This window comes from Myxocyprinus asiaticus, chromosome 17 (assembly GCF_019703515.2).
Source record: "Myxocyprinus asiaticus isolate MX2 ecotype Aquarium Trade chromosome 17, UBuf_Myxa_2, whole genome shotgun sequence".
Lineage (NCBI taxonomy): Eukaryota > Metazoa > Chordata > Actinopteri > Cypriniformes > Catostomidae > Myxocyprinus > Myxocyprinus asiaticus.
The window spans coordinates 41,866,706-41,894,668 of record NC_059360.1 but is presented as its reverse complement, the minus strand read 5'-3'; the positions used below and the strand labels follow the sequence as shown (position 1 = coordinate 41,894,668).

The 27,963-nt window shown below is 38.0% G+C and overlaps 2 protein-coding genes across 7 annotated transcripts in view; one reads left to right on the top strand and one right to left on the bottom strand.

Moving 5' to 3' along the window:
• Nucleotides 1-203: 203 nt before the first annotated feature.
• On the bottom strand, nucleotides 204-9,945 carry brms1la (BRMS1 like transcriptional repressor a). Its single transcript, XM_051723101.1, has 10 exons — nucleotides 9,483-9,945; nucleotides 5,075-5,165; nucleotides 4,841-4,968; nucleotides 4,691-4,770; nucleotides 4,352-4,448; nucleotides 2,787-2,876; nucleotides 2,632-2,696; nucleotides 2,512-2,551; nucleotides 2,125-2,254; nucleotides 204-2,012 (listed from the first exon to the last, which is right to left on the bottom strand). Exons 1-10 carry the CDS (start codon nucleotides 9,616-9,618, stop codon nucleotides 1,895-1,897), a joined length of 975 nt encoding a protein of 324 aa, XP_051579061.1. The 5' UTR covers nucleotides 9,619-9,945; the 3' UTR covers nucleotides 204-1,894.
• A 1,351-nt stretch (nucleotides 9,946-11,296) lies between these two features.
• The window catches only part of LOC127454790 (ral GTPase-activating protein subunit alpha-1-like), a 100,616-nt gene continuing 83,949 nt past the window's right edge, over nucleotides 11,297-27,963 (top strand). For all 6 annotated transcript variants that reach the window (XM_051722204.1, XM_051722203.1, XM_051722206.1 and 3 more), the window contains exons 1-7: nucleotides 11,297-11,589; nucleotides 19,287-19,397; nucleotides 21,313-21,362; nucleotides 21,983-22,040; nucleotides 22,733-22,776; nucleotides 24,050-24,227; nucleotides 26,327-26,442. In XM_051722204.1, the coding sequence (XP_051578164.1) occupies nucleotides 11,484-11,589; nucleotides 19,287-19,397; nucleotides 21,313-21,362; nucleotides 21,983-22,040; nucleotides 22,733-22,776; nucleotides 24,050-24,227; nucleotides 26,327-26,442 (663 nt within the window). In that variant the 5' untranslated portion in view covers nucleotides 11,297-11,483. The remainder of the gene's footprint in view (nucleotides 11,590-19,286; nucleotides 19,398-21,312; nucleotides 21,363-21,982; nucleotides 22,041-22,732; nucleotides 22,777-24,049; nucleotides 24,228-26,326; nucleotides 26,443-27,963) is intronic.

The following is a 27,963-nucleotide window of genomic DNA, read 5'->3' as shown; positions in this document are numbered from 1 at the left end:
AGCAGTGTGATCTCCTCTTCTAAGACTCTAGAAGTTGTGATAATGTCATGTTTACTTCTTATACTCCTAAAATGCATTGCACATCTGTTTTTCATTTTAAAATGTTGCAGAAATAAGATGCTTAATTACATTCTCAAAGAAAGACACTTAATATGGCATTTGCAAAGTTGCAAAATGTAATTTGTATTGTAACACTGTGATGAGGCAAACATGTAAAAAAAAAAGTAGGAAAACATTTGGTCGGTAGACACGGTATTGCAAAATAATACACATCAGAATTTTGTTCAACTCCATTTGAATTCAGTAAGTTAAAGGAATAGTTCACCCAAAAATAAAAATTCTCATTATTTACTCACCCTCATACCATCACAGATGTGTATGGCTTTCTTACTGCAGATCACAGACAACGATTTGTAGAAGAATATCTCAGCTCTGTAGGTCCATACAAAGCAAGTGAAGTGACCAAAATTTTGAAGCTCCAAAAAGCACAAAGGCAGAATAAAAGTAATCCATAAGACTCCAGTGGTTTAATCCATGTCTTCTGAAGTAATCCAATCAGTTTTGGGTGAGAACAGACCAAAATATAACACCTTTTCACTATAAATCTTGACATCAGCACTCTTTTGGCGATCATGATTACATGCTTGATTACACTTCCTGGCGCCATCTAGCGCTCTGTGCATGCGTTAAGCACTAGGAAGTGTAAGAGCTTGATCACGATCGTGCCTAGAGACTGCAATGACAAGATGTACAGTGAAAAAGGAGTTATATTTTGGTCTATTCTCACCCAAAACTGATTGGATCACTTCAGAAGACATGGATTAAAGCACTGGAGTCTTATGGATTACTTTTATGCTGCCTTTATGTGCTTTTTGGAGCTTCAAAAAAAAAGTTTTTGCAGAATTAAGTCATACACATCTGGGATGATGAGAGATTTTTCATTTTGAGTGAACTATCCCTTTAAGTCAATTAACTGAAAATTCATCTTTGTTTTAACAAGCAGAATTTGATTTTGGGGGCCTGGGTAGCTAAGCAAGTTCGAATCCAGGGCGTGCTGAGTGACTCCAGCCAGGTCTCCTAAGCAACCAAATTGGCCCGGTTGCTAGGGAGGGTAGAGTCACATGGGGTAACCCTCCTCGTGGTCGCGATTAGTGGTTCTCGCTCTCAATGGGGCACGTGGCAAGTTGTGCGTGGATCGCGGAGAGTAGCATGAGCCTCCACATGCTCCGAGTCTCCGCAGTGTCATGCACAGCGAGCCACGTGATAAGATGTGTGGATTGACTGTCTCAGAAGCGGAGGCAAATGAGACTTGTCCTCCGCTACCCGGATTGAGGTGAGTAACCGTGCAACCAAGAGGACCTACTAAGTAGTGGGAATTGGGCATTCCAAATTGGGAGAAAAAACAAAACAAGCAGAATTTTTATGGAGAACCCTACTGTCAAAATAAGTACCACACCTCATGGCAGTAAACAAGCCTGTAATTATATTACATTTTGACCTTGTTCATAGTAATAATAATACAAACAGCACTGCATTGAAAATACAGTAAAGGAGTATCAACTCACACGTTGTCCTCACATACAGACAGACAATACACCAACATATCTGTTTTTAAACATCAAAAAAGGTATTAAAACATTATATACTGTACACAAAGTGGCACTATCAAAGGGATAGTTCACTTAAGATGAATGAATGTTAGCCTCAATCATCATTCATTTTCATTTTACGGAAAAAAGATGATGCTAACATTCTGCCAAACATCTTGCTTTTGTGTTCCACGGAAGAAAGAAAGTCATATGAATTTGGAACAACATGATGATGAATTTTCATTTTTGGGTATACTATCCCTTTAGACATTTCCGAATGGCACACTAAGAAGATCTCAAGTAGATCAGCCATGTTTTATGGTGTATTTGCCTTTCTGAAGCTGTGTGATGTAGAGTTTTGACTTGCTCCCATCGACTCGTTTGAACCACACTTCATCGTGATTGACTGTAGTTATTATAGCACTGTTTGAAAAAGACAATGAAGAAAAATAACTCTGGCCCAAAGTGCTGCAGAACAATCAATATGAACTTGGCAATTCAGTGTGTCTCAGAGCGAGTTTCTCAAATCTCTCACCTTGTAGGATAATCGTCTTTCTTGTCAATACATATGGCTTGCCCACGGCTGTACCATTCCCCATCGTAAAACAAGCGTCCATCCTCTGAGCGGGCACTGTGCTGATGTTTGTCACTCTTTGAAGAGGAGACTAATGTAACAAAAAACATGAATAAGGCTAGCAGCACCAGGAGGATGATGCAAAACAAACATAAATGAAGCTAAATAAACCTTAATCTTGTACAATATATTGGTGGCCATAATGGTATCGGCCAATATTAGCGATTCTCTGTCTGATTAGACCCATATTAGAAGCAGATAATATAAATTCAGATAGTATACTTTTTTCTTTTTTTTTTTCTTTTTTTACACTTTCAAAAGTAAAAATTGATATAAATGTGATCTAACCATCAGTCTTTATTCTGTGAGGTCCTAATGTTGCCATGGCCTAAAAAGACATAAACAAGATAAATCATTTACATAGTACGATGACACATGACATTTCACATAGTATTTGACAATCTTAACCTTTCTGATAGCAGTCCAGTCCTCCAGTATATCGAGGTCTTGCAGCATGTAAACAATATATGGGCGTGCACATGTTAAGGAACAAAAAAGATCTATTATTTAAGCAAATCCTATATACATTTTAGGTAGCTTCAGCAGCGTGTAGTAAAGGATATCCGACACAACCACAGGCTTTTTCTTTTTGTCTGGACTGAAGGGATCTTTCTTCTTGTTTTTCCTTGAATGTAACTCATCATTCCAGAGCTCTGTTGGTGAAATATGACAATGATAACATAACTAACAAAAAAGTATATGGAAAAACTCTGGTTTGCCTGTATTAGGGTAATTCTCACGAATCCTGTTAAGAAAATGTCTTGGTCATACTTTACTCCAAAATCAAAAGAAACAAATAATAAATTATATTTTGCCTATAGAAAATGACGGCATTAAGATTTTTTACATTGTGACATTATTTTCATGACAGTTAAATAAATCACTATAAAGTCATTACAGCAACATAAAAAAATTATAAATATTTAAATGTTAACATTGATTCATTATTGTAGCTCTCCCTTGGTACTGACTTTCATTTTCGCCTATTTTAATGTAGAAAATAATTGTACAACAGCATCTTTTATTTATTGTAATACAGTAAAAACATGGTAATGAGAATTCCCATTGAAAACAATGGGAATAGAAAAAGTACAACTTTCGGACGTGTTACAGTAATTTGTTACCACAATGTAACAATGTCATATCCTAATACGTATCCTAATTTTTGGGCTGCCGCCTCTTTAAGGGCTCCATCTCCCTTATTTTGTTCCACTAGATTGCAGCGGGTACTAGAAAAATTATCACCTTCCATCACAAAATGCTGATCTGAAATGTAGGTTTTTTTAAACATTTTAGCCCTCACAGATGTGCTCGTCCATAGACATTGTTTAATTTTCAGTTCATGCACCACCCCCAATGTTTCATCAGATATTTCGGCCTCTGAGTGGACTAGAAGCTTAATCTACGTGTCATTAGAAAGCAGAGATCCTTCCCTTTGTGATGGTGTATAACTTTTTATCATTTGTGTAGATAACATATATTTCAGATTATTTGTTTAGCATGCCTTTCCTGCTGGACTGCATACTTTGTTCTGGACATCGAAGATATAACATTGGATTATTCACACAAGCAAGCTCAGACAAGTAAAAAATGGCTCATTTTGTAGAAAACTGCCTAAAGTAAGAGCAGATATAAAGTTTTTAGCTATTTAGGGCTTAAAGCTGCAGTGATCAGTGCATAAATGAGACATTTGTATTTGATGTCTTATAGAAATCATATTTCACTTTATAATTCTTTTGAAAATCTTACAAACTGTGGTATTAGGGCAACAATATAACTAGACAGTCGCATTCCTGAGAATGACTTTTATATTCGTATTAATATTTCAAACAAATTACCTCTAGGTGGCACTTATTTGCGACGCGGATGTTTTCAGGCTTTATTTTATATATCATAAATGCAGAAGTGGTGGTTACCTATGAACATTTCTGATTCTAAGCTTTCAAACGATACCATATATGCCTGATTTATGTATCCAGGGATTTTTTTTTTTGTGACATAGTGCCCCCTTTTGGACTTGCCGGCAGGTCCACAGATCTGGAGAGGTTAAGCACAATAAAATTGCATTTTTTTTTTTTTTCATATTAATTTATGGTTAAATGTGAACAGGACCGTTTCTTGACAATACCTGAGGTAATATCTATACTATGACGGTCTTCCTCCAAACGTCTGATCTTCTCCTCTAATTCACTTTGAACTGTATCAAATAATAACAGCTTCTCACTCTGGAAGAGATGACAAACATCATTGGAGTACATGAATTTTGAAAGAGCATGTTTGATGTAAATACATGCAATTTGAAAGCCAGTCCTTAAATGTTGTAACGGGCAGGCTTTTGGTGGTACTGGAGCAAAAAAACAACTTCAAACAACAATGAGTCTCTTAAATACCTTTATGGTGACTCGGATGCATTTTAAAACATACCGTTTTGTTGCAGTAGTAATGGATTAAATCTTTTACTCCTCACCTCCCAGTGCTGGAAAGCTGCTTGAGTTTCACAGTCATATTTATTCTTCACGGAGTCCAGGCACAACTCTCTGTAGATACCTGTGAATATATTTCATAATTAAATAATAAAGTCTTCTTATAGAATTCGAAGGTCGAAAATCATACTGACCTGCAACTTTTGTTCTAATTTGCATATTCTCCTGAAGAGTAGCAAGAGGCTCCAGGTACTCGGGGGCCTTTCCCGACATCACTTCTTGGAGTTTGGCAGCAACCTGACTCAGTCTCTCTTTATATAACCTAATAAAAGAATACACTTACTGAGTTATAAAATGCATATGCGCATATAAATTACATGACTGCTTGCACAAACTACTCTAATAAGAAATAGAAAGATTATACAAACTGGTCCTTGAGGTCAATGAACTGTTTTTCCAGATTGGTCATTTCGTCAATGCACTCCAGTCTTCTCCTTTCACAGTCTTCGTCATCCATTTCTGTAAATTGACATATACACTTAGTTTTGAAACACTTACTCATACTTTATTATTTAATTTTTTCACATTTTAGAATAATAGTAAAGTCATCAAAACTATGGAATAACATAAATGGAACTGGGAATTATGTTTTTTGGAATTAATCCAAAATAAATCAAAACTGTTATATTTTAGCATCTTCAAAGTGGCCACCCTTTGCCTAGAATTTGCAGACATGTACTCTTGACATTTTCTCAACCAACTTCTTGAGGTATCACCCTGGGATGCTTTTTAAACAGTTTTGAAGGAGTTCCCATCTATATGCTGGGCACTTATTGGCTGCTTTTCTTTATTATTTGGTCCAAGTCATCCATTTCAAAAACATGTTTATTTTTTATAAAATTTTAGTTTTATAATGAAATGAATTAAATGGTGGCACAAATATATTTTTGTCTACAAAACTAATTTCAAACATTTAAGCATATGCCTTCAGATCAAAAGTTTTTAAAGATCATGAGAAACATTTCAGGCAAGTGTTTCAAAACGTTTGAATGGTAGTGTATGTGTGAACAGAAATGACAAAAAATGTAATCGGAAGCATTATGTAAAGTGGGTTGTCATCTGTGCAAACATTTCACAAATGACACTGTAACACATTATTGTGTAATATCACTGTGCATACATATTAGCTGGCCCCCAACTTCACAAAGATTTTCAATAGATCACTGGAGCAGTGTTAAGTTCCCTGCTGCTTCAAACAGTGCGGTCACAACAACCTTGAGCTGAACACGCTCCAAACAGTGGACATGATAGTGGACTTCAGGAGAAATCCCCCTGCAAAGTTTGGAATAATGAACAGATTTTGCTGTTTCGGAAGGACATTGGTACATTACTTCACCAAAGTGGCATTCAACTGATCACAAAGTATAGTCAGGACATTACTGATGTAAAAAAAACAGCACCATCACTATTTGGAAAGTCATTTTTGATAAAAATCTAGACAGGCCCCATTTCCAACAGCCATCACTCCAACACCTTATCCTTGAGTAATCATGCTAAATTGCTAATTTGGTACTAGAAAATCACTTGCCATTATATCAAACACAGTTGAAAGCTATTTGGTTTGTTAAATGAAGCTTAACATTGTCTTTGTGTTTGTTTAAGAGTTTCCAAAGTATGCAATAGACTGGCATGTCTTAAGGTCAATATTAGGTCAAAAATGGCAAAAAAGAAACAGCTTTCATGTCAGTAATTGTTTTGAGGAATGAAGGCTACACAATGCTTGAAATCGCCAAAGGTGTTCACTACAGTCTTCAAAGACAAAGGACAACTGGCTCTAACAAGGACAGAAAGAGATGTGGAAGGCCAGATGTACAACTAAACAAGAGGATAAGTACATCAGAGTCGCTAGTTTGAGAAATAGATGCCTCACATGTCCTCAGCTGACAGCTTCATTGAATTCTACCCGCTCAACACCAGTTTCATGTATAACAGTAAAGAGAAGACTCAGGGGTGCAGGCCTTATGGGAAGAATTGCAAAGAAAAAGCCACTTTTGAAACAGGAAAAACAAAAGAAAAGATTAGAGTGGGCAAAGAAACACAGACATTGGACAACAGATATTTGGAAAAGAGTGTTATGGATCTTAACCCCACTGAGCTTTTGTGGGATCAGCTAGACTGTAAGGTGCATGAGAAGACAGCCACATCTATGGCAAGTGCTACAGGAAGCGTGAGGTGAAATGTCACCTGAGTATCTGGACAAATTGACAGCTAGAATGCCAAGGATCTACATCATGATGGCGCCGTGGATGGCCGCCTCGGTGTGGAGCGCTTCTATTGTTTTGTTATTTTTGTTTGTTTGTCCTGTGTTTAGTAATCTTTTTTCAGTCAGTTTTACCAGAGACGAACTGCTGAACATTCGACAGCATACACCAGTCAATCTTTTCCCGGATTTTGAATATTCGGACGTTTTGACATTTTAGTCGGAGGCTCAGCTGTGTTGTTTAAACACGCTATCAGACGCAGGCGAAGGAGACAAGCAGGCGCGCTGGTCAAACTCCGTCGGCGGGGCTTTCGAACAAAGCTGCCGAGCATTCATCTAGCGAATCTCCGCTCTCTCCCTAACAAAACGGACGAACTACATCTCCTCACCCGCACAAACAAGGACTTTTCAAACTCTGCTGCCTTGTGCTTCACAGAAACCTGGCTGAGTGAAGCCATTCCGGACAGCGCGTTACATCTGCCGGGCTTTCAGCTGTTCAGAGCGGATCGCATCGTGGAGTTAACGGGGAAAACGAGAGGCGGTAGAACACGCTTTTACATCAATGAAAGTCGGTGTACAGATGTAACAACGTTAAAGAAGATGTGCTGTCCTAATTTGGAAGCGCTCTTTATTAACTGTAAGCCTTTCTACTCGCCACGGGAGTTTTCATCGTTTATTTTGGTGAGTGTGTATATCGAGCCAAACGCATGTTTGTATGCCGCGCTGCAACAGCTGGCTGATCAGATCACAGACACGGAACAACAATACCCGGACTCAGTTATTACTATTCTTGGGGATTTTAACAAAGCAAACCTCACACGTGAACTGCCCAAATACAAACAGCACATCACATGCCCAACCAGAGACAGGAACATACTGGATCATTGCTACACAACAATAAATGATGCATATCGCTCTGTTCCTAGAGCAGCTTTGGGACTCTCTGATCACTGTCTGGTTCATCTTCTTCCAACCTACAGACAGAAATTAAAATCTGCTAAGCCTGTATTAAGGACTGTAAAGACATGGACCAACGAAGCAGAGCTGGAACTACAAGCCTGCTTTGACTGCACTGATTGGAGTGTTTTTGAGGCTGCAGACACCAATCCGGACGAGCACACAGATACTGTTACATCATATATCAGTTTTTGTGAGGATATGCGCATTCCTACTAGGACTTATTTAACAATGACAAACCATGGTTTACAGTGGAACTCCGGCAGCTTCGTCAGGCCAAAGAGGATGCTTGCAGAGTTGGGGATAAAGTCTTGTACAATCAGGTCAGGAACACACTGAATAAGGGAATCAGAGTGGCTAAAAGAAGATACTCTGGGAATCTGAAAAACAAGTTTTCAGCTAACGATCCTGCATCAGTGTGGAGTGGCATGAAACAACTTACAAATTACAGGACTCCTGCCCCCAACCCTGTGGTGGACCAACAACTGGCTGACGACCTGAATGTGTACTACTGCAGATTTGAAAGGCCCAATCTCACACCCCACACCCACTCTGACCTTCACTTCACACAAACACCAACACCTCCTGCAACCCCCCTCCTGCTACTCAACCTGCACTTAAGATCTGTGAAGATGATGTGAGCCGCGTCTCTCGACAACAAAGGATAAGGAAAGCACAGGGCCCAGATGGCGTTTCACCTGCATGTCTTAGATCCTGTGCTAACCAGCTGGCCCCCATCTTCACACAGATCTTCAATAGATCACTGGAGCAGTGTGAAGTCCCATGCTGCTTCAAACACTCAATCATTATTCCTATCCCAAAGAAACCAAAAATCACAGGACTTCAGACCTGTCGCCCTGACGTCTGTGGTCATGAAATCATTTGAGAGACTGGTGTTGGCCCACCTGAAGAACATCACTGGACCCTTTCTAGATCCCCTTCAATTTGCTTATCGAGCAAACAGGTCTGTGGACATGGGATTGCATCATATCCTGCAACCTCTGGACAGACCAGGGACATATGCAAGGATCCTTTTTGTGGACTTCCGTTCGGCTTTCAACACCATCATCCCAGCTATACTCCAGAATAAATTACAACAACTCTCTGTTCCCATGTCTACCAAGACAAATTCCTTGTATGTGTAAGCATACTTGGCAATAAAGCTGATTCTGATTCTGGATCTGCAAAGCTGTCATTGCTGCATGTGAAGGATTTTTTGATGAGAACACTTTGAAGTAGTTTAAGAAGTTCTGAACATTATTATTTCTTTTTTTTTTTTTTTCAAATTGTAATAGTAATTTTTATTTTTCACGTTATTAATGCCCTGACTATAAATTGTGATCAGTTGAATGTCACTTTGGTGAATAAAAGTACCAATTTCTTTCCATAAGAGCAAAATCTATACATTATTCCAAACTTTTGGCAGCCAGTGTAGTTGCTGTTGTATTGCCATTTCCCTCATGGTATTAATAAAGTTTGCATGTTACATGTGGTAATTGACATTGAATACTTTTGGAAAGTACTCCACCTCAAACAGTTATCAAGACATACCTTATAACTTAATAAAAAGGGACACTTGCTTGTGTGGATACATAACAATTAGACAATCAATCTCTCACCTGAACTTTCTCCATCCTCAGATACAGATGAGCTTTCTGTTTCCTCATCTTCTGAACTGCTCCCTTCTTGCTCTGCAAAATCCACCTCCATTTCTTCATGATTGCTTTCTTTCTTTTCTCTCGAGTGCACTGGCATACCGTCTTATAAGAAAATAAGATGACCGAGAATTATATTGACCTACTTTCGCTAAAAGGACGGTTGTTGATTTAAAGGTCTGCGTTAGAGTGTGTTACTGCTAAAAACAAAACAAATACACATTAAGTCTAGGTATATCACGCTAACAATCGTTCAAACCCTGCAATGAGCATTGATTGTTTAAATCTGAAAATAATCAAATCAAAGTGAGAAGCTATTCTTTATTAATTCTCTTAAGCTGTTTAAGTATTTTGATAAACATGTTTAGTTCATTTAGCAAAGCTACTCTGAAATGTTGCGATACTGGCGCGGAATGTGTGCTCATGTAGCGCGCTCTGGGATTTGAAGTCTTTGTTGTGACACATGTCCCTCAGGCAGCGCGCTTTCATGTGGGCAAAAGAACTACATTTCCATGTCGTCGCTCGTACTGAAAAAAGCGTGTTTACGACTTAAAAAAAGGCTGTATAATCTATCAACGACAGGGCGAAATGATTGTTTTTCTTTTCTTTTTTATTATTTATCCAATAAAAATCAACATTATACAAATTGTATAATTATAAATATAAACATTACATAATATGGTATTTTTAAAACTACGTATGAATCGAAAATAAAATAAAAATGCCTGAGGAATTAACAATACAAAAGACAAAATACAAAGTAGGCTACATATACATACAGTGCATAAAACTCACACATATTTTACTTTTATTTATTTAAAAAAAAAATGTAAGTCTCAAATACCACTGTCAATATACAACCTGACTTCACTTAAATTTGACTGGTAAATTTGCATATAAATATATGCAATTTGGCCAGAATTATAAAAAGATGAATTAAAAAGAAATTGATTTTGTTCTTCCTTTGGATATGATTGTTTTTTTATAATGCCATAGCCTATCAAAGAAGCTTATAAATCAACACTATTGTGTCAACACAATAAAAAAAAAAGTCGCCTATTTTTTTTAAACAAATTTTAAAATTAAATACGAAAGTCAATAGAAATTCATTATTTAATATGTAAATCACATCGATATATAAATAATATTTTTGTAATGAAATCATATAAATGTCACTCTATTTTACAATAAAATAGGAAATAAAATAGAAATCAATCCTTTAAACAGTAAAACTAACACATTTATGTTTTCAGACATCAAAAGTTTCCAGAAGCCCTATTCAGCGTTAAGTATATTCAATCTTCCAAACACAGTAGAACGTAAAAAATAATAATAATAATAATAATAAAAATAATGCGCTCGAGAAAAGGTGTTTTTAAAAATCGACCGATTTTTTATTATTATTATTTGATATTTTAATAATTTATAATAATAATAATAAAAACATTATTTATTTATTACTACATTACATAGTTCAAACCCCAAAGGGCAACAATAAATGGGTTAGAAAAAAATACATTACAAAAATAACGGAAAAAACAGTCGTGATGGTCGTGTAAAGTAAACATGAGGCATTTAAGGAATTAAGTTATTTAATTTTGATATATTATTTAATTTCGCTCTTATAAACCAAACACATCGACGTTTGGTCAGTAAATGAACTAAAGTAAATTAAATAAGGTTTCGGAGATGTAATGAGCGTTGAATGGCTCTGGCATCGATGAAGGTGTTTTTCATGTCGCGTCCTCCGCCATGTTTTCGATCTCCAGAGAGGTGTGTAGTTCACAAGACGAACACACACAGAGGAGGGCTGTGTGCTCTTTTGTCTAAAAATGCACGCCTCACTTCTAATTTCTCATGTGTACTTACAACCCATGACACCTTTTGGGCCGTGAACTTGACAGACCCGTCCATGTTTAAGTAAATTATCTGAAGATTATCATTAGCTCCTCAAAACATCTCGGAATGTTCTCTAAAAAGACTCACGGAGATGTCAGGAAATCGACACAGAAAGTATTGGACCCCAAGAAGGACGTGCTGACAAGATTGAAACATCTCAGAATCGTCATAGGTTAGAAATTACATTGTTATTATTTTTGCGGGGTTAATGTTGCACTGATTAGAGCTAGCATGCTAGACATGGAGAGGAGGATCAAGGCATTATCAGCAGTCATGGAGTTTTGTAATTGCTTTCTTGTTATAAAGCAACATTGCAACGATTGACATGCAGTGATTACACAGGGTTATGTGTCTTTCACGTGCATAGTTGAGTGTTTGTGTCTGTGCAGTGTTGTTGTTAGGCTATGCCATATGATATCATAACAGGGATTACTGCACACAAATGCATAAGTATGGACAAATATAAGATATAATAAGCATTGGTTTCCCTTCAGAGCTTTCACTGGAAGCTTTGTATCTGGTGCTGAGTTGATGTTTGACAGTGCACACAAGTTAGTGCATGGAGATCAAGAGTTTTAGGATGCAGTCCATTTATAAGTTTGATGGGTTTTCTGTTTGCAAGTTCAATTAAATGATTATTTGTTGGCATATTTGGCCCATATAAGATCATTAAGGTGTTTCTTATGTATTTAGATACAGTTGTTTTCATTCTAGTGATTTAAAACGAACAACAACTATGTCAAGTTCAATGCAATATAATAATTGTTGTGTCATGGTCAGTCAGTCCATGGTGAAATAATGCGATATAAGGGAAAAGATGCCACTGAAGATAAATTCTTGTTTTGGGTGGGGGACGGCAAAGATTTGGTTCTACAGGACTAGGTGGGACATGTTACTGAATAACAGAACTAAACCAGCACTTCCTTTGGGATCCTTTGAGCACTTCCATGGAGATTGTTTTGACCAATTGCCTTAGATTCCTGAGTTGTTTTGCTTTAAACTACACATACTTCCTTGCTATAGCAAATGTTTTCATGTTCAGCATATTGCAGATTTTACTTTGAAGGTGCAGTTGAATTTTTATGCGGCTCAGGAGCTTATTGAAATTGGCTGAAGTTGGCTTGTGCAGCTACTGTCCAATCATGACCCCATTTCCTGTATTGCTCTCTGTGACATTCTTGGGCTTCCTGGTGCCATTGTGTTACTGTAATGATTGTTTTGAAACTGAAAAATGTGTGATGTTGCCATGGAGGGTACGCAAGCTGCCTCCATCACAGTATAGAATGAGTATCAAAAGATAGCATTTAAAGCTGAGGTGTGTTTTCTGTACCACTACGGTCACCAAACGGTTTTTGTTCAGAAACCGATTATACAAACACTCTTCCCTTCTTCCACTGGTCGAAAAACAGACCAAAAAAGTAATGTAATTGGGTGAACCAATATTGCTGTGTCAGGTTGGGTGGGATGCTCAAACAAACGCAGCAATGTCTTTATCGTGTCACTTTTTGGGGAAATAAACCTTAAAAATGGCTTACCTATTGTTGTCTCTGTGAGAGAGTTTTATAACAGAAAAAACTACACGCTTCAGCTTTAAGAGATGTGTCAAAAGATAACAATTTTAAGCCTTTAAATGCAGCTAAACTTCTTTGAAAAGTGATAGACTATTCAGTGTTCACATATATTAAACCGTACATTCACACATCCACATATTGTGGCCAAAATGTGCTCAACACAACATTTGTGCATTGGTGGACCTTAGGACGTAGTGTAAATAAACGGAAGGGTGCGTTTGTAGAGAAACAGCAAAGTCTGATAGAATCACACAATAACATCCAGTTATTCGAATGATGGCACCCTGTAACCGTAACTGTTTGACACGATTCCTTCTTACGTGAGAATGTAGGATAGCCTATATTTAGAGTTCTAACTCTGTGTCTACCCTCTGAAGGCCAATACCACTACATTAGCCTTTCTGTACAGGAGATCAATCCCAGGGCTCCAGACTAAAAAAATGACTTAGGAGCCATTGGCTCCTGAACTGAAACATTAAGGAGCCAAATGGCTGTTTTTAGTAGCCAAATCACAAAATTGCTCGATTTAGATTGTGGTTCAGAATCAAGATAGAAAGCCAAAGAAAAGGAAGTCAGCTGATAATCCATTCATCGAAGGTTTAATGCAAAGTGTATATATAGTTAAGATAAGTTTGCATTCCCTTTTGTCTCATAAATGTTCACACCCCTTTCATAATTTATACAAATATAAGAGATAAAAGTTTTTTATTTTTTATTTAGTACTGCTCTTCAGAATCTACATTACAGATATTTCTTAAAGTATAGTATGCATATAGTTGTGTGTTGTCTTCTTGAGCATCAATGAATGTTGGCACCTTGTGTAATTGTTGTGTACAATCCCTCAATTGTACTAAGTGTCTAAAGCTTGATTATACACATATATTCTGATATATATATATAATATATATATATATATATATATAGGTAACAGTATATATCAGTATATATATATAATTTTAATTGTTTTAAAATATTGCCTTGGTCTTTCTTTACTGTTACCAGATGGTCCAGACACAGAGACTACAAGAGTGCAAATTGAATGAAATCCCAGATGCAGTTTATTGTGCTACTCCAATCCCAATCAATAATTACCAGAAGAAAAAAAGTGGTACACAATATGGGACTTTTAATTATAAAAAGCCCGAAAGACACACGGGACTCTTATTTTGAAATGTCTGCGCTCCCAGTTGTGAGCTCTCTGACAGCTGATTCGCTGAGAAAGTGAATCTGACTCAAACTGTTAACCTGAGTTCCTGAGTTCAAACCCTCAGTTCTTTTCGGGTGATTCATGAAAATGATCCGGTTCAAAAGAGTCATTTGTTCACGACTCTCTCGACCGATTATGGTTAATAAAAAGACAACGCGTGTGGTCATGTAAATGCAATAAAAAGCATTCCTTTATCGGTGTAAGGTCGTAAACAGCGTAAGAATATACCGGTAGACACAGGTAGATTTTTGCCCATTACGCCGATTTCGCATGGCATGTAAACACCTTTACCGTTGTTCTCAACGGCTTATCGAATTTGTGCACATGTTGAGCACATGTTTCTTCACGGTTTGATGTCAAAACTAGACAATAACACAATTATTTCAACTGTCATGTTAACGCGGATTTCTTGCCTTGTCAGAATATTTAAATAAGCTGATTTTAGAGAGTAATCAGCGTATTGGTGTGCATGTAAACAGGCTCATTGACAGTGAACAAACAGGAGAAACATCTGTTTTTAGAAGAAGGAACATCTAGAAATAATTTATTAATCTAATTCAATAATCTAGTATGTTGAGTATTTCCCAGCTTAAGCTGCATTAACACAGAGCTCAACATTGGCAAAATGAACCGCTTTACGAAGAAGTTAATTGCTTAAAGGGGTAATGAAATGCTCTTTTTTTAAATAGTTTTATTATCTTCCCTAAGGTCCACTGATAATGTTAGTGAAGTTTTTTTTTTTTTTTTTTTTTTTTTGCAACAAAACAGTCATAATTTAGTAATATATGATCATTTTCCACACTGTCTCTGGCCCTCTGTCTGAAGCGCTCGGTTTTGGCCTAAGCACCTCCTTAAAACTTCAACGTAAAAGCCCACTGTTATGATTGGCTAACGTCATGCAGCCCCTCAAATACAGCCATATTTGAATTAAATCAGAAGAAAATGAACAAGCTCCACAACATTATAAAACTAAATTTCAGGGTTTACTCATAACACAAATCCAACACATTGTATCAGAATATTTTAAACTGGTCATCTCAAGCACAACTGTTAACACTCACACCCTGTCTACACCGGACACAGAGGCCTGGGACGTTGCGTCAAAAGCAATAGAACCCATATATAATCAGTGATGCTATCTACACTGTAAGCATCACATGTGCTCTGTGTGTATAGTAGATGACAGAGAGGAGAACACTTACGTTGAAGCATGCAGCACAAGCAGACTACATTAGGCCATATAGCGAACTGTTTATCCAGAGGTGAGACACTGAAAGATTTTCAATCATTTTTCTGATAAAATTTAATTTGGGAAAAAAATAAAACTGATTTCATTGGGCCCTAGAAACCGTTCAGACTGAATGTTCTCTTGCTTTGAAAAAAAAGAAAAGCTAGATGCAGTGGAACCAGTGGAATAGTACGCAGGTGTCATGCATTTTTTTAAAATTAAGTTCTTTTAACTTGACACGGCATCTTTTTTGCATGGTGCTCATGTGCAAGACTGATAAAACAGCGAGCCGTTTGTCTAAAGCATGTGCAGTTGAATGGACATTTAAAAAAATAACTATGCAGATGGATGCAAAAATGCAGTCGGTGAGAACAGCCCCTAAGGCTGACATTAGGATGGTAAACTCTATGCAAACTGAAGCCTTTGAACGAAAGTCAGTATTGGTGCATTAACTGAAGTCCTCCACTGCACAAGGTCCAGCTCCACTCATCATTTCTGCTACAGCCTGCTCTGGTCACACATTCCCGCAGCATCCAGAGACTTTAGTCTAGTACGCTCCCTGCCCAGGTCTGTTTATAGAGCTGTTAGCCGGCACAAAAACCAGAGCCAACAAAGTGCCTGACACAGACCTGGTCCAGATAAACGCTGATAAACATGTGGGCCAAGGTTCACATTTTCAGGATAAAGACAAGTGCTGGAGGAGTTATACTTTTCGGCAAGTATCTCTAGGCCTGCATATGGTTATCCAAACAGACTACTAGGGTACATGAGTAAACAAGAGCTCTAGAGACCCTACAGATTCTGGTGCACTTCAAATCGGACAGACAGATTGGTGGGAATTTGACTGAAACTACAGTGCATGTGAAAGAACAGGCCGGTTGATGTGAAACTGGCAGTTGGAAATATTTTTGATCTAAATTGGAACGTTGCACTGAAAGCCTTAGAGCTTGACATTTTGGTTGAATCACTTAAGATAATGGGCCCTCATTTTTAAAGATGAACTGGATACCATGGAAATAAATACAAACTGACATTCTCAGAGAATGCATGTATGAGGATGCATCTTAAATTCAGAATTTTTATTTTTATTTATTTTTTTGCTGAGGAAAAAGTGAGTCTTACCCATATCCCTCCACTCACTCTCTGTATGTCATCAGCTTATGAAATATCTTCCTCCAAACACAGTCTCAGACTCTGTGAGTTACAACACATAACTGCATCTCCCCTCTTCTCTTTGGTCTCATCTCCTGAATGCCCGAGATCAGTCTAATGTTAAAATACCCAAAGAACGGGAAGTGGATGACCTCTGACCCCATCAGTTCTCACCCTGTCTTTGATTGTCACATGGTGATGTTTAATTAGTGGCTCTGTGAAAACACTTCACAGATGGCCATCATAACAATTGTTCCCTTGAGCAAGACCCAAAACGTTAGATGCTACAGGTTAACTGTCCCTGTAAATGAAGGAAAGTATGTGCTCTACAATATTGATGGCATTAAAATGCTAACTTTAATTCTCTAATGCATTTAATATATTTATCTAAGTTAAGGATCTAATGGGTGCTCTAATGTTGCTTTATATAGTTCATTGTTCAGATAAGACCTAGTGCCTGAAACAGTGTTTGGATTTAAAGACATGTTTGATGTTGTTGACCTTTTAGCTAATAGCTATCAGTTCATACTTCATAGCTTGGTTATAAAAGAAACCAAACATTATTTGAACAATTTCTTTTTGTTTAACCAGTTTACACTTTGTTTACACTGTATAAACCTGACCAAATGTTTTAGGCCTAGCGCTTTTCCACCATGGGGCTGAATGGTTGAGCACGGTGAAGAATGGTTCCAGTAGCATTTTCACTAGACCATGGTTCGGTATGGTTAAATTACAGATTGTTCCCAGACCATATTTCTCACCATAATTAGCTAACCGTTCACAGGACAGAAAACCACTCTGATGGAACATCTATACTCATGTGGCGACTCACGACTGGTCACTTGCTCACAATGCTCAATCAGACCATTCGAATGCTGATTTTGCAGCGCTACAGTTAAAAAAAAAACCATAACCATGCCAACAAGCCCAGATCAGTATGGAACGGCACAGTTCTGCAACAATAACCGTTCAGCCCAATGGTGGAAAGCTCATCATGTAGGGCCTTATGATTTCCACGATGCGGAAATAGCGGAAACACGGACGGAATTGCGGAATCCAGTCATAAAAACGGAATAAACTATAAAATGCGGAGTGTCACGGAATTTGACATATTTAGGATTAAATGAATGTATGAAAGCACAAATAATCAAATTAAAACTGTGATACATGCTCGTGTGATGATTAAACCAAAGGCTGCGATTTAATTAAATAAATATACAGTCTGCATGTGCTGTGCTTAAATTAATTTGTAAAGCCGGCCTTGAAGAGCACAGCCTATGCAGACAATATATTTATATAAATCATTGCAGCCTTTTGCGGTTTAGTAAGTACATTAACTAAGCCATATAGCGAACTGCTTATCCGGAAGTGTGAAGCTGTCGTCAAAGACATACAAACTAAAAGCGCTTAATTCAGTTTTTTTTCACCAAAATAAAAGCTTTTTTTTTTTTTATTGGATTTTTCCCCTTTTTTCTCCCAATTTGGAATGCCCAATTCCCAATGTGCTTTTTTTAAGTCCTCGTGGTCGCATAGTGATTCGCCTTAGTCCGGGTGGCGGAGGACGAATCCCAGTTGCCTCCGCATCTGAGACCGTCAATCCACGCATCTTATCACATGGCTTGTTGAGCGCGCTGCCACGGAGACATAGCGCGTGTGGAGGCTTCACGCCATCCACTGCGGCGACCACACTCAGCTCACCACGCACCCCACCGAGAACTAACCACATTATAGCAATCACGAGGAGGTTACCCCATGTGACTCTACCCTCCCTAGCAACCGGGCCAATTTTGTTGCTTAGGAGACCTGGCTGGAGTCACTCAGCATGCCCTGGGATTCGAACTAGCGAGCTGGCGAACTCCAGGAGTGGTACCCAGGCCCCTATAAAAGCTTTTTAACTAGACATATAAAATGAAAAAGAAATTGCCACTACTATATAGTAAAATGTCATATTAAATGTAGTAATAATAACCTAATAATAATAATAATAATAATAATAAGATCAATAATAATTACATTATATGTTGGACATTATATGTAATCAGTCTCTCACAAGCAAAAGTGCTTTTGTAGTAAATAAAAGTTTATCAATGATTTCAGAATAAAATGGAATTTGGAAAAAAAATAAAACTGATTTCATAGGGCCCTACTCATGTTTCTCATGATTTTAAAAACCTTTATCTAAAGCATTGTACTTAAATGATTGAAACAGTTTTGTGGACAAATATAAATAGTTTGAATTTCTTTGACAAAACTGACATTGAAATGATTAATTTGAAATGCATAGGTTGGAAAAAAAAAATCAGCCAACAAGTACCATATTTATGGGATCTCCTTCAATAAAGCCTCCCAGGTGGCAGCTCACATGGTCACTGCATAATTTCCAATTTCAGTTTGTGTTATTTCATTGTATTGATGACTTTGCTATTACTCTAATATGTGGATAATGTCAATTAAGGAGTATTAGGTGTGTGTAAACTTTGGCACTTTACCTACTCCAAGTTTGTCTAGCCTAGCGTGTAAAGAACTGTCCACGTAACCAAAAGGTATAGGGTCAAATCTTGCAAGGATTAAATCTGAAACTATTACCAACTTGAGCAAGACACTTAACCCCAGGTTGCTTTTGGGACTGGTCTTGTAATAAGTGAACTGTGAGTTGTTTTGGAAAATGACTAATCAGTAATCTATTCATTGTTTTGTTTTGTTTTTTATAGAAAATGCAGAGCCTGTTGAACTCAAACACATTTTTGAGCAGAATTATTCTCACATCTACTACGTGTTCTTTGAAAACTTTGTCACCATCGAGGTTAACCTGAAACAGAAAGGTAAGACCTGGATCTTTTTATCTGTCACCTGCTGTTGTGTTTTTGTCTCTGAAGTTTGACAGCTTAATGTTCCTCGAGGTACGACTATATTGTTTTTCTCTCATAACAGCTGAACTACTCGCGTGTGCTCTCTACATGCACACAGTCAGAAGTCAAAATGTTAATGAGCAAGTTTCCATAAAGACGCTAACTACCACACCTGGAGTCGCAAGTTCAAATCCAGGGTGTGCTGAGTGACTCCAGTCAGGCTTCCTAAGCAACCAATTGGCCCAGTTGCTAGGGTGGTAGAGTCATGTTGGGTTAACCTCCTCGTGGCTGCTATAATGTGTGGTTCTCGGTGGGGCGCGTGGTGAGTTGTGCGTGGATGCCGCAGAGAATAGCCTGAGCCTCCACACGCGATAGGTCTCCGTGGTAATGCGCTCAACAAGCCAAGTGATAAGATGTGTGGATTGATGGTCTCAGACGCGGAGGCAACTGAGATTCGTCCTCCGCCACCTGGATTGAGGCAAGTCACTACGCCACCACGAGGACTTAGAGCGCATTGGAAATTGGGCATTCCAATTGCCCAATTGCCCAAAGTTTGCATGAAATGGTTTATGGTTATGATGGAAATTAGCCAGTGCCCAGTTACCCCATACCCAAGAGAGAGCAGCCAGTGTTTTGGAACACTACACAATTGCTCATTGAGTATTCAAAGAGCTGCTTACTGCTTTTGACCTTTCATTTGACGTTTTTTGTTGTGCTTTTGATATTCTACTGCATCTACTGCAATTCCTAATTCTTCCATAGTATCAAAATGAATTCAACTTTAAAAGTTAGATTCAACTTTTCTAGTTTATTTAGGTACAGAGCCAATGAAACAGAAGCATCCAACCTGAAGTGCAAATAGCAATATAGATATTTAATATATATTAAAGTAGATTATGATTAAGTGCAAATTTTAAAAGATTCAAATGGCAGACCGGTCAGTGCAAATGAATTAAAGGAATATTCCGGGTTCAGTACAAGTTAAGTTCAATCGACAGCATTTGTGGCGTAATTCTTTCGACATGTCGGTCCTTTTCTTTAAAACAAATAAATGAAAAGCAAAAATCAATGTTACATTAAGGCACTTATAATGGAAGTGAATGGGGCCAATTTTTTGAGAGTTTAAAGGCAGAAATGCGAAGCTTATAATTTTATAAAAGCACTTACATTAATTCTTCTGTTAAAACTTGTGTATTATTTGAGCTGTAAAGTAGTTTCAATCGTTTTTACAGACGTTTTAGGGTTTGTTGGCATTACATCGTCATGGCAATGGAATTGTAAAATTGGCTGTAACTTTACACAGAAAAGGTTAGTAAGTGATTTTATCACACTAAAATCATGTCAACACGCATGTTGTTTACGTCTTGTGGCTAAACATTTGAAATAATGAGTATTTTAACGTTTACAGATTGGCCCCATTCACTTCATTGTAAGTGACTCACTGGAATCCAGATTTTTGCAATTTTTAAAGAAAAGAAGGGACAAGTCAAATAATGGTCATGAAAAGAACAATGACAACCACGCAAGCGGTCCTAAAATAGGCTTAATTTTACTTAAGCAAAATTTAATTTTCTTATTTATTTCTTTTGATTTTGGGGTGAAATGTGATCCGGACCATACTTTTGTGAGATTCACCAAAATGAAAAACTAGCCTATACAATCTAAAAACTAACAGATGAAAAGTCCAGCCTTAGAAAAAAGTTAAAGGCCTTTCTTTAAAAGTGCACAAGGATTGTTGTAAGCTTTTCTCAAAATCACATGTTGAGTGCACCATGTTCTACAGAGCAGATACGTAATCCTTGTTTGTTGAGCTATAAATAGCAGCACTGTCTCTGTTATCCCTTTGTGACGTTCTGTGTGTTTTGTGTTCATCTTCTCTTTCTGGCAGGTCACAAATCACAACGAGAGGAGCTTGATTCTATTCTGTTCATATTTGAGGTGAGAAATGTATATAATCATCATCATCTAGGGAAATACACTTCAGCTTTCTGGAGAGGAAAGTGTTAAAATTATTGCAAGAACAAGAGGAACGATTATCAATGCAACTCTCTTAGAATGCCGACTAATTCGTTTTTTTCTATAAATGTCATCAGTAATGAGATCATTCACATGAGAGTGATTGCCGTGCATCTTACAGATAATTGATGCATCTTTTATAGAGACCAACATACAGACACGTATCTGTTATCAACACACTGATAAAACAGGTGTTCCTTGCCGCACCCAACAATGAGTCATGTATTAGCTTTTACTCACCCGGCATGCCCCCATGGGCCTGATTTCGTAGTGGTGAAGACTTAAGACACTTTGGCATGTCTCTTTAAATGCACCATCATGACGAGACAAGTGATGTCTTAGTGTGGGAGAGCTATTGCAACATTCCAGACTGTTGTAAAGAAGCCCTGAAATGCATGCTAGCACAAATCTGCTCAAGTTTTAAAATGTAAATATGTGCTGAACTCTTATAACACATTTTAATATCTTGTTGCTGTAAGAGACGTGTTTAAATGCTGTTGTTAATAACATACATATATCAAATCCATGTGCTTCCATTGCAGAAAATCTTACAGCTCTTACCAGAGAGAATACAAGGAAGATGGCAGTTCCACAGCATAGGTAATCATATTTTTTCTGTTATTTGTTTTTATTTTTATTATTATTTTTTTTTAATAGAGTTTTTAAAATACATTTGTAGTAGACGCTTTCCATATTGTCCTGACACCAAGTTTTAAGCATCAAGTGAAAAGCGTAATTTTTTTTCCAAACAATGAAAGTGAACTGGCTGGCCAGTTTAATGTCCTGTATTGGAAGGTGGTCTCTCCTTTTCCTCTGCGCTGAAGTCTGTTAGCAGAAGGATACACAGACCACCAAGAGAAACACAGAGAATGCCAAGGACCTGGGGCCACAGCAGACCCAGATCTGACCGAGAACTCTGACATTATAGTCCTTAGTCGCTGACTGACTTGGTCAGATAAACAGTTCATAAACCACATTTACAATTACGTATAAATATTTTTAAATTTCACTTTGTATAATGCTTTACACAATACTTGATGTTCTAAAGAAGCTTTTCAATGAATAGTGCCTTACAAACCCCCAGCGAGCAAGGTGAAGGTGAATCAACATGAAAAATACATGCAAACAAATAAACATTGCAGATTATAAAGAGAAAGCGTAGTGCATCCATGTTCGGGAGGTTTTACAGAATTATCTGGCTAGCTCAGTAAGCCAGCTCTGCTACCATAAGTTTGAATGTGATGGTTTTGTGACCATGAGTTGTCAGGTTAATCTGTTTATTTTCCTCATAGGTCTAATTCTGAAAAAAATACTACATACTGGAAACTCCCTAAAGGTATGAAATATCTATACATCAATGATAACGGTCAGTTTAATCTTAAATACAACATCAAATTAAAATTGACCCTTTCTTAATGAGTGACTTACTGTGCACATTTCATCAGTGCACATTATTTTATAGAAATAAAATGGTTATTTTCATAATCTTTCATCAAAATGTTATAACATTATATGCCTTTGAAACAAGTTTCTTTTCTGCTGACATAACCAGGTCCATGTGGACGATGAAAAATAATATTAACCAATAATATCACAGTACACTTTCATGATTAAATCAAATCTCATTGGATAAAAACAAGACACGCATCACATTATTTCCTGCTCATCATTTTGATTTGTTCTAATTTGATTGAAATATGTTTTGCTTTATGGAAGTTAAAGGGTTAGTTCACCCAAAAATTAAAATGCTCTTATAATTTACTCACCCTTATACCATCCCAGATGTGTATAACTAACTTTCTTCTTTAGAACACAAATTAAGATTTTTAGAAGAATTTCTCAGCTCTGTAGGTCCATACAATGCAAGTGAATGGTGATCAGGCATTTGAAGCTCCAAAAAAGAGATGAAGACAGCATAAAAGTAATCCATAAGACTCCAGTGGTTTATCCATGTCTTCTGAAGTGATCCAGTTGGTTTTGGGTGAGAACAGACCAAAATGTAACTCCTCTTTCACTGTACATCTTGACAGTTGTCTCCTTGGCGATCATGATTTCAAGCTTGATTACACTTCCTAAAGCGCCATCTAGCGCTCTGCACATACGTCAAGCGCTAGGAAGTGTAATTGAGCTTGAAATCATGATCATGCCTAGAGAATGCAATGGCAAGATGTACAGTAGAAAAGAGTTCAATTTTGGTCTGCTCTCACCCAAAACCAACTGGATCATTTCAGAAGACATTGATTACACCACTGGAGTCTTATGGATTACTTTTATGCTGACTTTATCTCATTTTTGGAGCTTTTGGAGTTCTGGTCACCATTCACTTGCATTGTATGGACATGCAGAGCTGAAAAATTATTCTAAAAATCTTAATTTGTGTTCAGCAGAAGAAAGAAAGTCATACACATATGGGATGGCATGAGGGTGAGTAAATGATGAGGGAATTTCCATTTTTGGGTGAACTATTCCTTTAAATGTGTTTCCTGCTGTTTCTTGTTTTCTTTAAAAGTAGTTGGTAAATTGGCAGATGTTTTGTAATGTCACGTGATTTGTTATTGTGCATCCAGTTTGTGGATTGACTTTTTTGACTATGTGGTCGTATCCTGTAGATCCGAAGGGAAGGAGTTCGTCTGTTTCTTCTTTGGATGCAAGCTCTGCAGCACAATGCCCTGAAAGAACAGCTCTGGATCTTTGCCTGTCTGATTCCAGGATTTCCGCCACCTCAGTGCGAATTAGGCCCTCGCACCCTGGATAATCTGATCAGCCCTCCCTTAAACTTTCAAGAGTGTTAGTATTTATTCTCAGTGCTTACTGCTATCTCGCACTCCTTGACCATAGCTACTTAAAGGGTCCATATTATACACTTTTGTTGTAGCATTTTGTTTTTAACAGTTGAAAGCAGTTGTAATTTTGTGTTACATGATCAAATTTTACCCTCTCTAACTGACCCTTACACTGTGTCCTAACAAGGCACAATGCATCAAGTTTCCAACGACAAGCATATTGTATGTCCACACTGAACTGCTGTGTGACATGACTCAATCACAGCCAATCAGAAGATATTTAATAATTAATGTAGTTACTCTGCAGAAAATTTGGTTGTGGTGTTGTTGTAATATCTTGCATTGGAAGGTGGTCTCTCCTTTTCCTCCGCACTGAAGTCTTTTAGCAGAAGGATACAGAGACCACCAAGAGAAACACAGAGAATGCCAAGGACCTGGGGCCACAGCAGACCCAGATCTGACCGAGAACTCTGACATTACAGTCCAATTGCGCTTGTCGCGGTCGCAGCTGGTTAACACAAAATAATTTACTTGGAAGAGCGTTTATCGCTTAATGTGTCGCAACTGGTTGGGACATTGTGTTAGACTTAAACAGGTTGTTTTTGCTACTTTACCTTTAAGACTTCTATATGTAAATGACCTGTTATGATTGGCAAACCTTTTTGCATATGAAAGTATTGACAATGGCATTACCAAGTTGTTGAATACTGAAATGGCATTGATATGTAAGCATGGGTTGTTATACACTCACTGGCCACTTTATTAGGTACACCTGTACATCTACTTATTCATGTGATTATCTAATCAGCCAATCATGTGGCAGCAGTGTAATGGATAAAATCATGCAGAAATGGTCAGGAGCTTCACTTAATGTTCACATCAACCATCAGAATGGGGAAAAATTTTGATCTCAGTGATTTAGACTGTGGCATGATTGTTTGTTCCATACGGGCTGGTTTGAGTATTTCTGTAATTGCTGATCTCCTGGGATTTTCATGCACAACAGTCTCTAGAGTGTAAAGGGAATGGTGCGAAAAACAAAAAACATCCAGCGAGCGGCAGTTCTGTGGGCGAAAATGGCTTGTTAATGACAGAGGTCAGAGGAGAATAGCCAGACTGGTCCAAGCTGACAGGAAGGTGACGGTAACCCAAATAACCACACGTTACAACAGTTCTATGCAGAAAAGCATTTCTGAATATACAACATGTCGAACACTGAGGCGGATGGGCTACAGCAGCAGATGACCCCTCCGGATACCAACACTGTCAGTTTAGAACAAGAAACTGAGGCTGCAGTGGGTACAGGCTCACCAAAACTGGACAGTTGATGATTGGAAAAACATTGCCTGGTCTGACAAATCTAGATTTCTGCTGTGGTACACAAATGGTAGGTCCACTGCAGCCTCAGTTTTCTGTTCTTGGCTGACAAGTGTAACCTAACGGGGTCTTCTGCTGTTGTAGCCCATCCTCCTCAAGGGTCGATGTGTTGTGCATTCTGAGATGCTATTCTGCTCACTACAATTGTACAGAGGGGTTATCTTACCGTAGCCTTTCTGTCAGCTCGAACCAGTCTGGCCATTCTCTGTTGACCTCTATCATTAACAAGGCGCTTTCGTCCACTGACCTGCCACTCTCTTGTTGTTTTTTGTTTTTCGCACCATTCTCTGTACACTCTAGAGACTGTTGTGCATAAAAATTCCAGGAGATCAGCAGTTACAGAAATACTCAAACCAGCCCATCTGGCACCAACAATCATGCCACGGTCTAGCTCACTGAGATCACATTTTACCCCATTCTGATGGTTGATGTGAAAATAAACTGAAGCTCCTGACCCATATCTGAATGATTTTATACATTACACTGCTACAGTGGCCGGTGAGTGTTTATCAATGTGTTCATGGTTTTGACGTCACAATGAGACATATTTTTTGCAGATTAGTCTCCATAAATGTTCTGGGTAAACTGAGGAGGGAGCTTTGTGTTGTGACCATTAGAGTATATCTACAAAGTACATTGTACTCCTGAAATTTTAAAGAGCAAGGAAAGCCTTTTTTTATGAAATATACGCTGTCAGCAGCATCTTTCCATTGTTCTTTCTTGCAGCTCAAGTTACTCCAGAGGAGATCAGTCCACTGGTGCTGCCCCAATCAGGAGATAAATCCCAGGAGGATCTCACGGGATACTTTTTGGAGGCTCTACTAAAATACATGGTAAACCAGGTACTCCCCTCCACCTACTAACACTGCTGATGCTAACATGGCTGGAGCAGACAAGACAACAAACCCGCACGAGCAAGCTTATGTGGCACTGACCCCAGGTCTGCATGGAGCTGATGCAAGATACCCTTGCTGCAGTTATGTTTTGGACACTCACACTCCCTGGTACTGCATTGGCTGCCCTGTTGCTCTGCTTCATACTACGACTGGCTGATATATTGGATATATGTGTGAGGAGTTTGCTTATTATGCTAGATTCGCAATCTTTTCTTGTGACTTGAGTTTGAAAGGTTTATGATTTAAGCTTCAAAAGCAAACATAGTGATAGATTTGATAAGTTCAGTTCCTTTCTGTGAATCAGTTTAAACTGATCATTGAATCGATTTTATACTGATTTAATGATTTGCTTGCATCGTCACTCCAAAATGTTCACAAAAATACATGTTGGGAAATATGCTGTTTACTACTATTTATCGTTATATGTATATAAAATAAATTATATAAATGAAAATGATTACATTTTAGAATATCAGTTAAACAAAGTTAAACCTTTTTAACACTTAGAGGTCAACGGAGAATGGCCCGACTGGTTCGAGCTGACAGAAAGGTTACGGTAACTCCAATAACCCCTCTGTACAATTGTAGTAAGCAGAATAGCATCTCAAAATGCACAACATGTCGAACCTTGAGGCGAATGGGCTTCAACAGCAGAAGACCCCGTTGGGTTCCACTTCTGTCAGCCAAGAACAGAAAACTGAGGCTGCAGTGGGCCTACCATTTGTGTACCTCAGCAGAAATTCAGATATGTCTAGGTGATTTGTTTCCCATTTGTCCAATGTCCAGTTTTGGTGAGCCTGTGCCCACTGCAGCCTCAGTTTCCTGTTCTAAGCTGACAGTAGTGGTACCCAGAGGGGTCTTCTGCTGTTGTAGCCCATCCGCCCCAATGTTCTACGTGTTGTAATGTTCAGAAATGCTTTTCTGCATAGCACTTTTGTAACACGTGTTTGTTTGGCCTTCCTGTCAGCTTGGACCAGTCTGGCCATTCTCCTGACCTCTGTTATTAGCAAGCCGTTTTCGTCCACAGAACTGCCGCTCATTGGATGTTTTTTGTTTTTTGCACCATTCTCTTTACACTCTAGAGACTGTTGTGTGTGAAACTCCCAAGAGATTGGCAGTTACAGAAATACTCAAACCAGCCCGTCTTGAACAAACAATCATGCCACGGTCTAAATCACTGAGATCAAATTTTTTTCCAATTCTGATGGTTAATGTGAACATTAATTGTAGCTCCTGACCCATATCTGCATGATTTTATACATTACACTGCGGATGGTGTGCGGATAGTTAATTACACACTTTTTCACATTTTCATATCTTTGATACAAGTATTTGTATACATGCCATAAAATCAGTGGACATGCTTTAAAGGAATAGTTCACCCAGAAATGAAAATTCATGCCATCCCTTTCTTCAGCAGAACACATTTGAAGGAAAATAGAAAAATATCTCAGCTCAGTTGGTTCT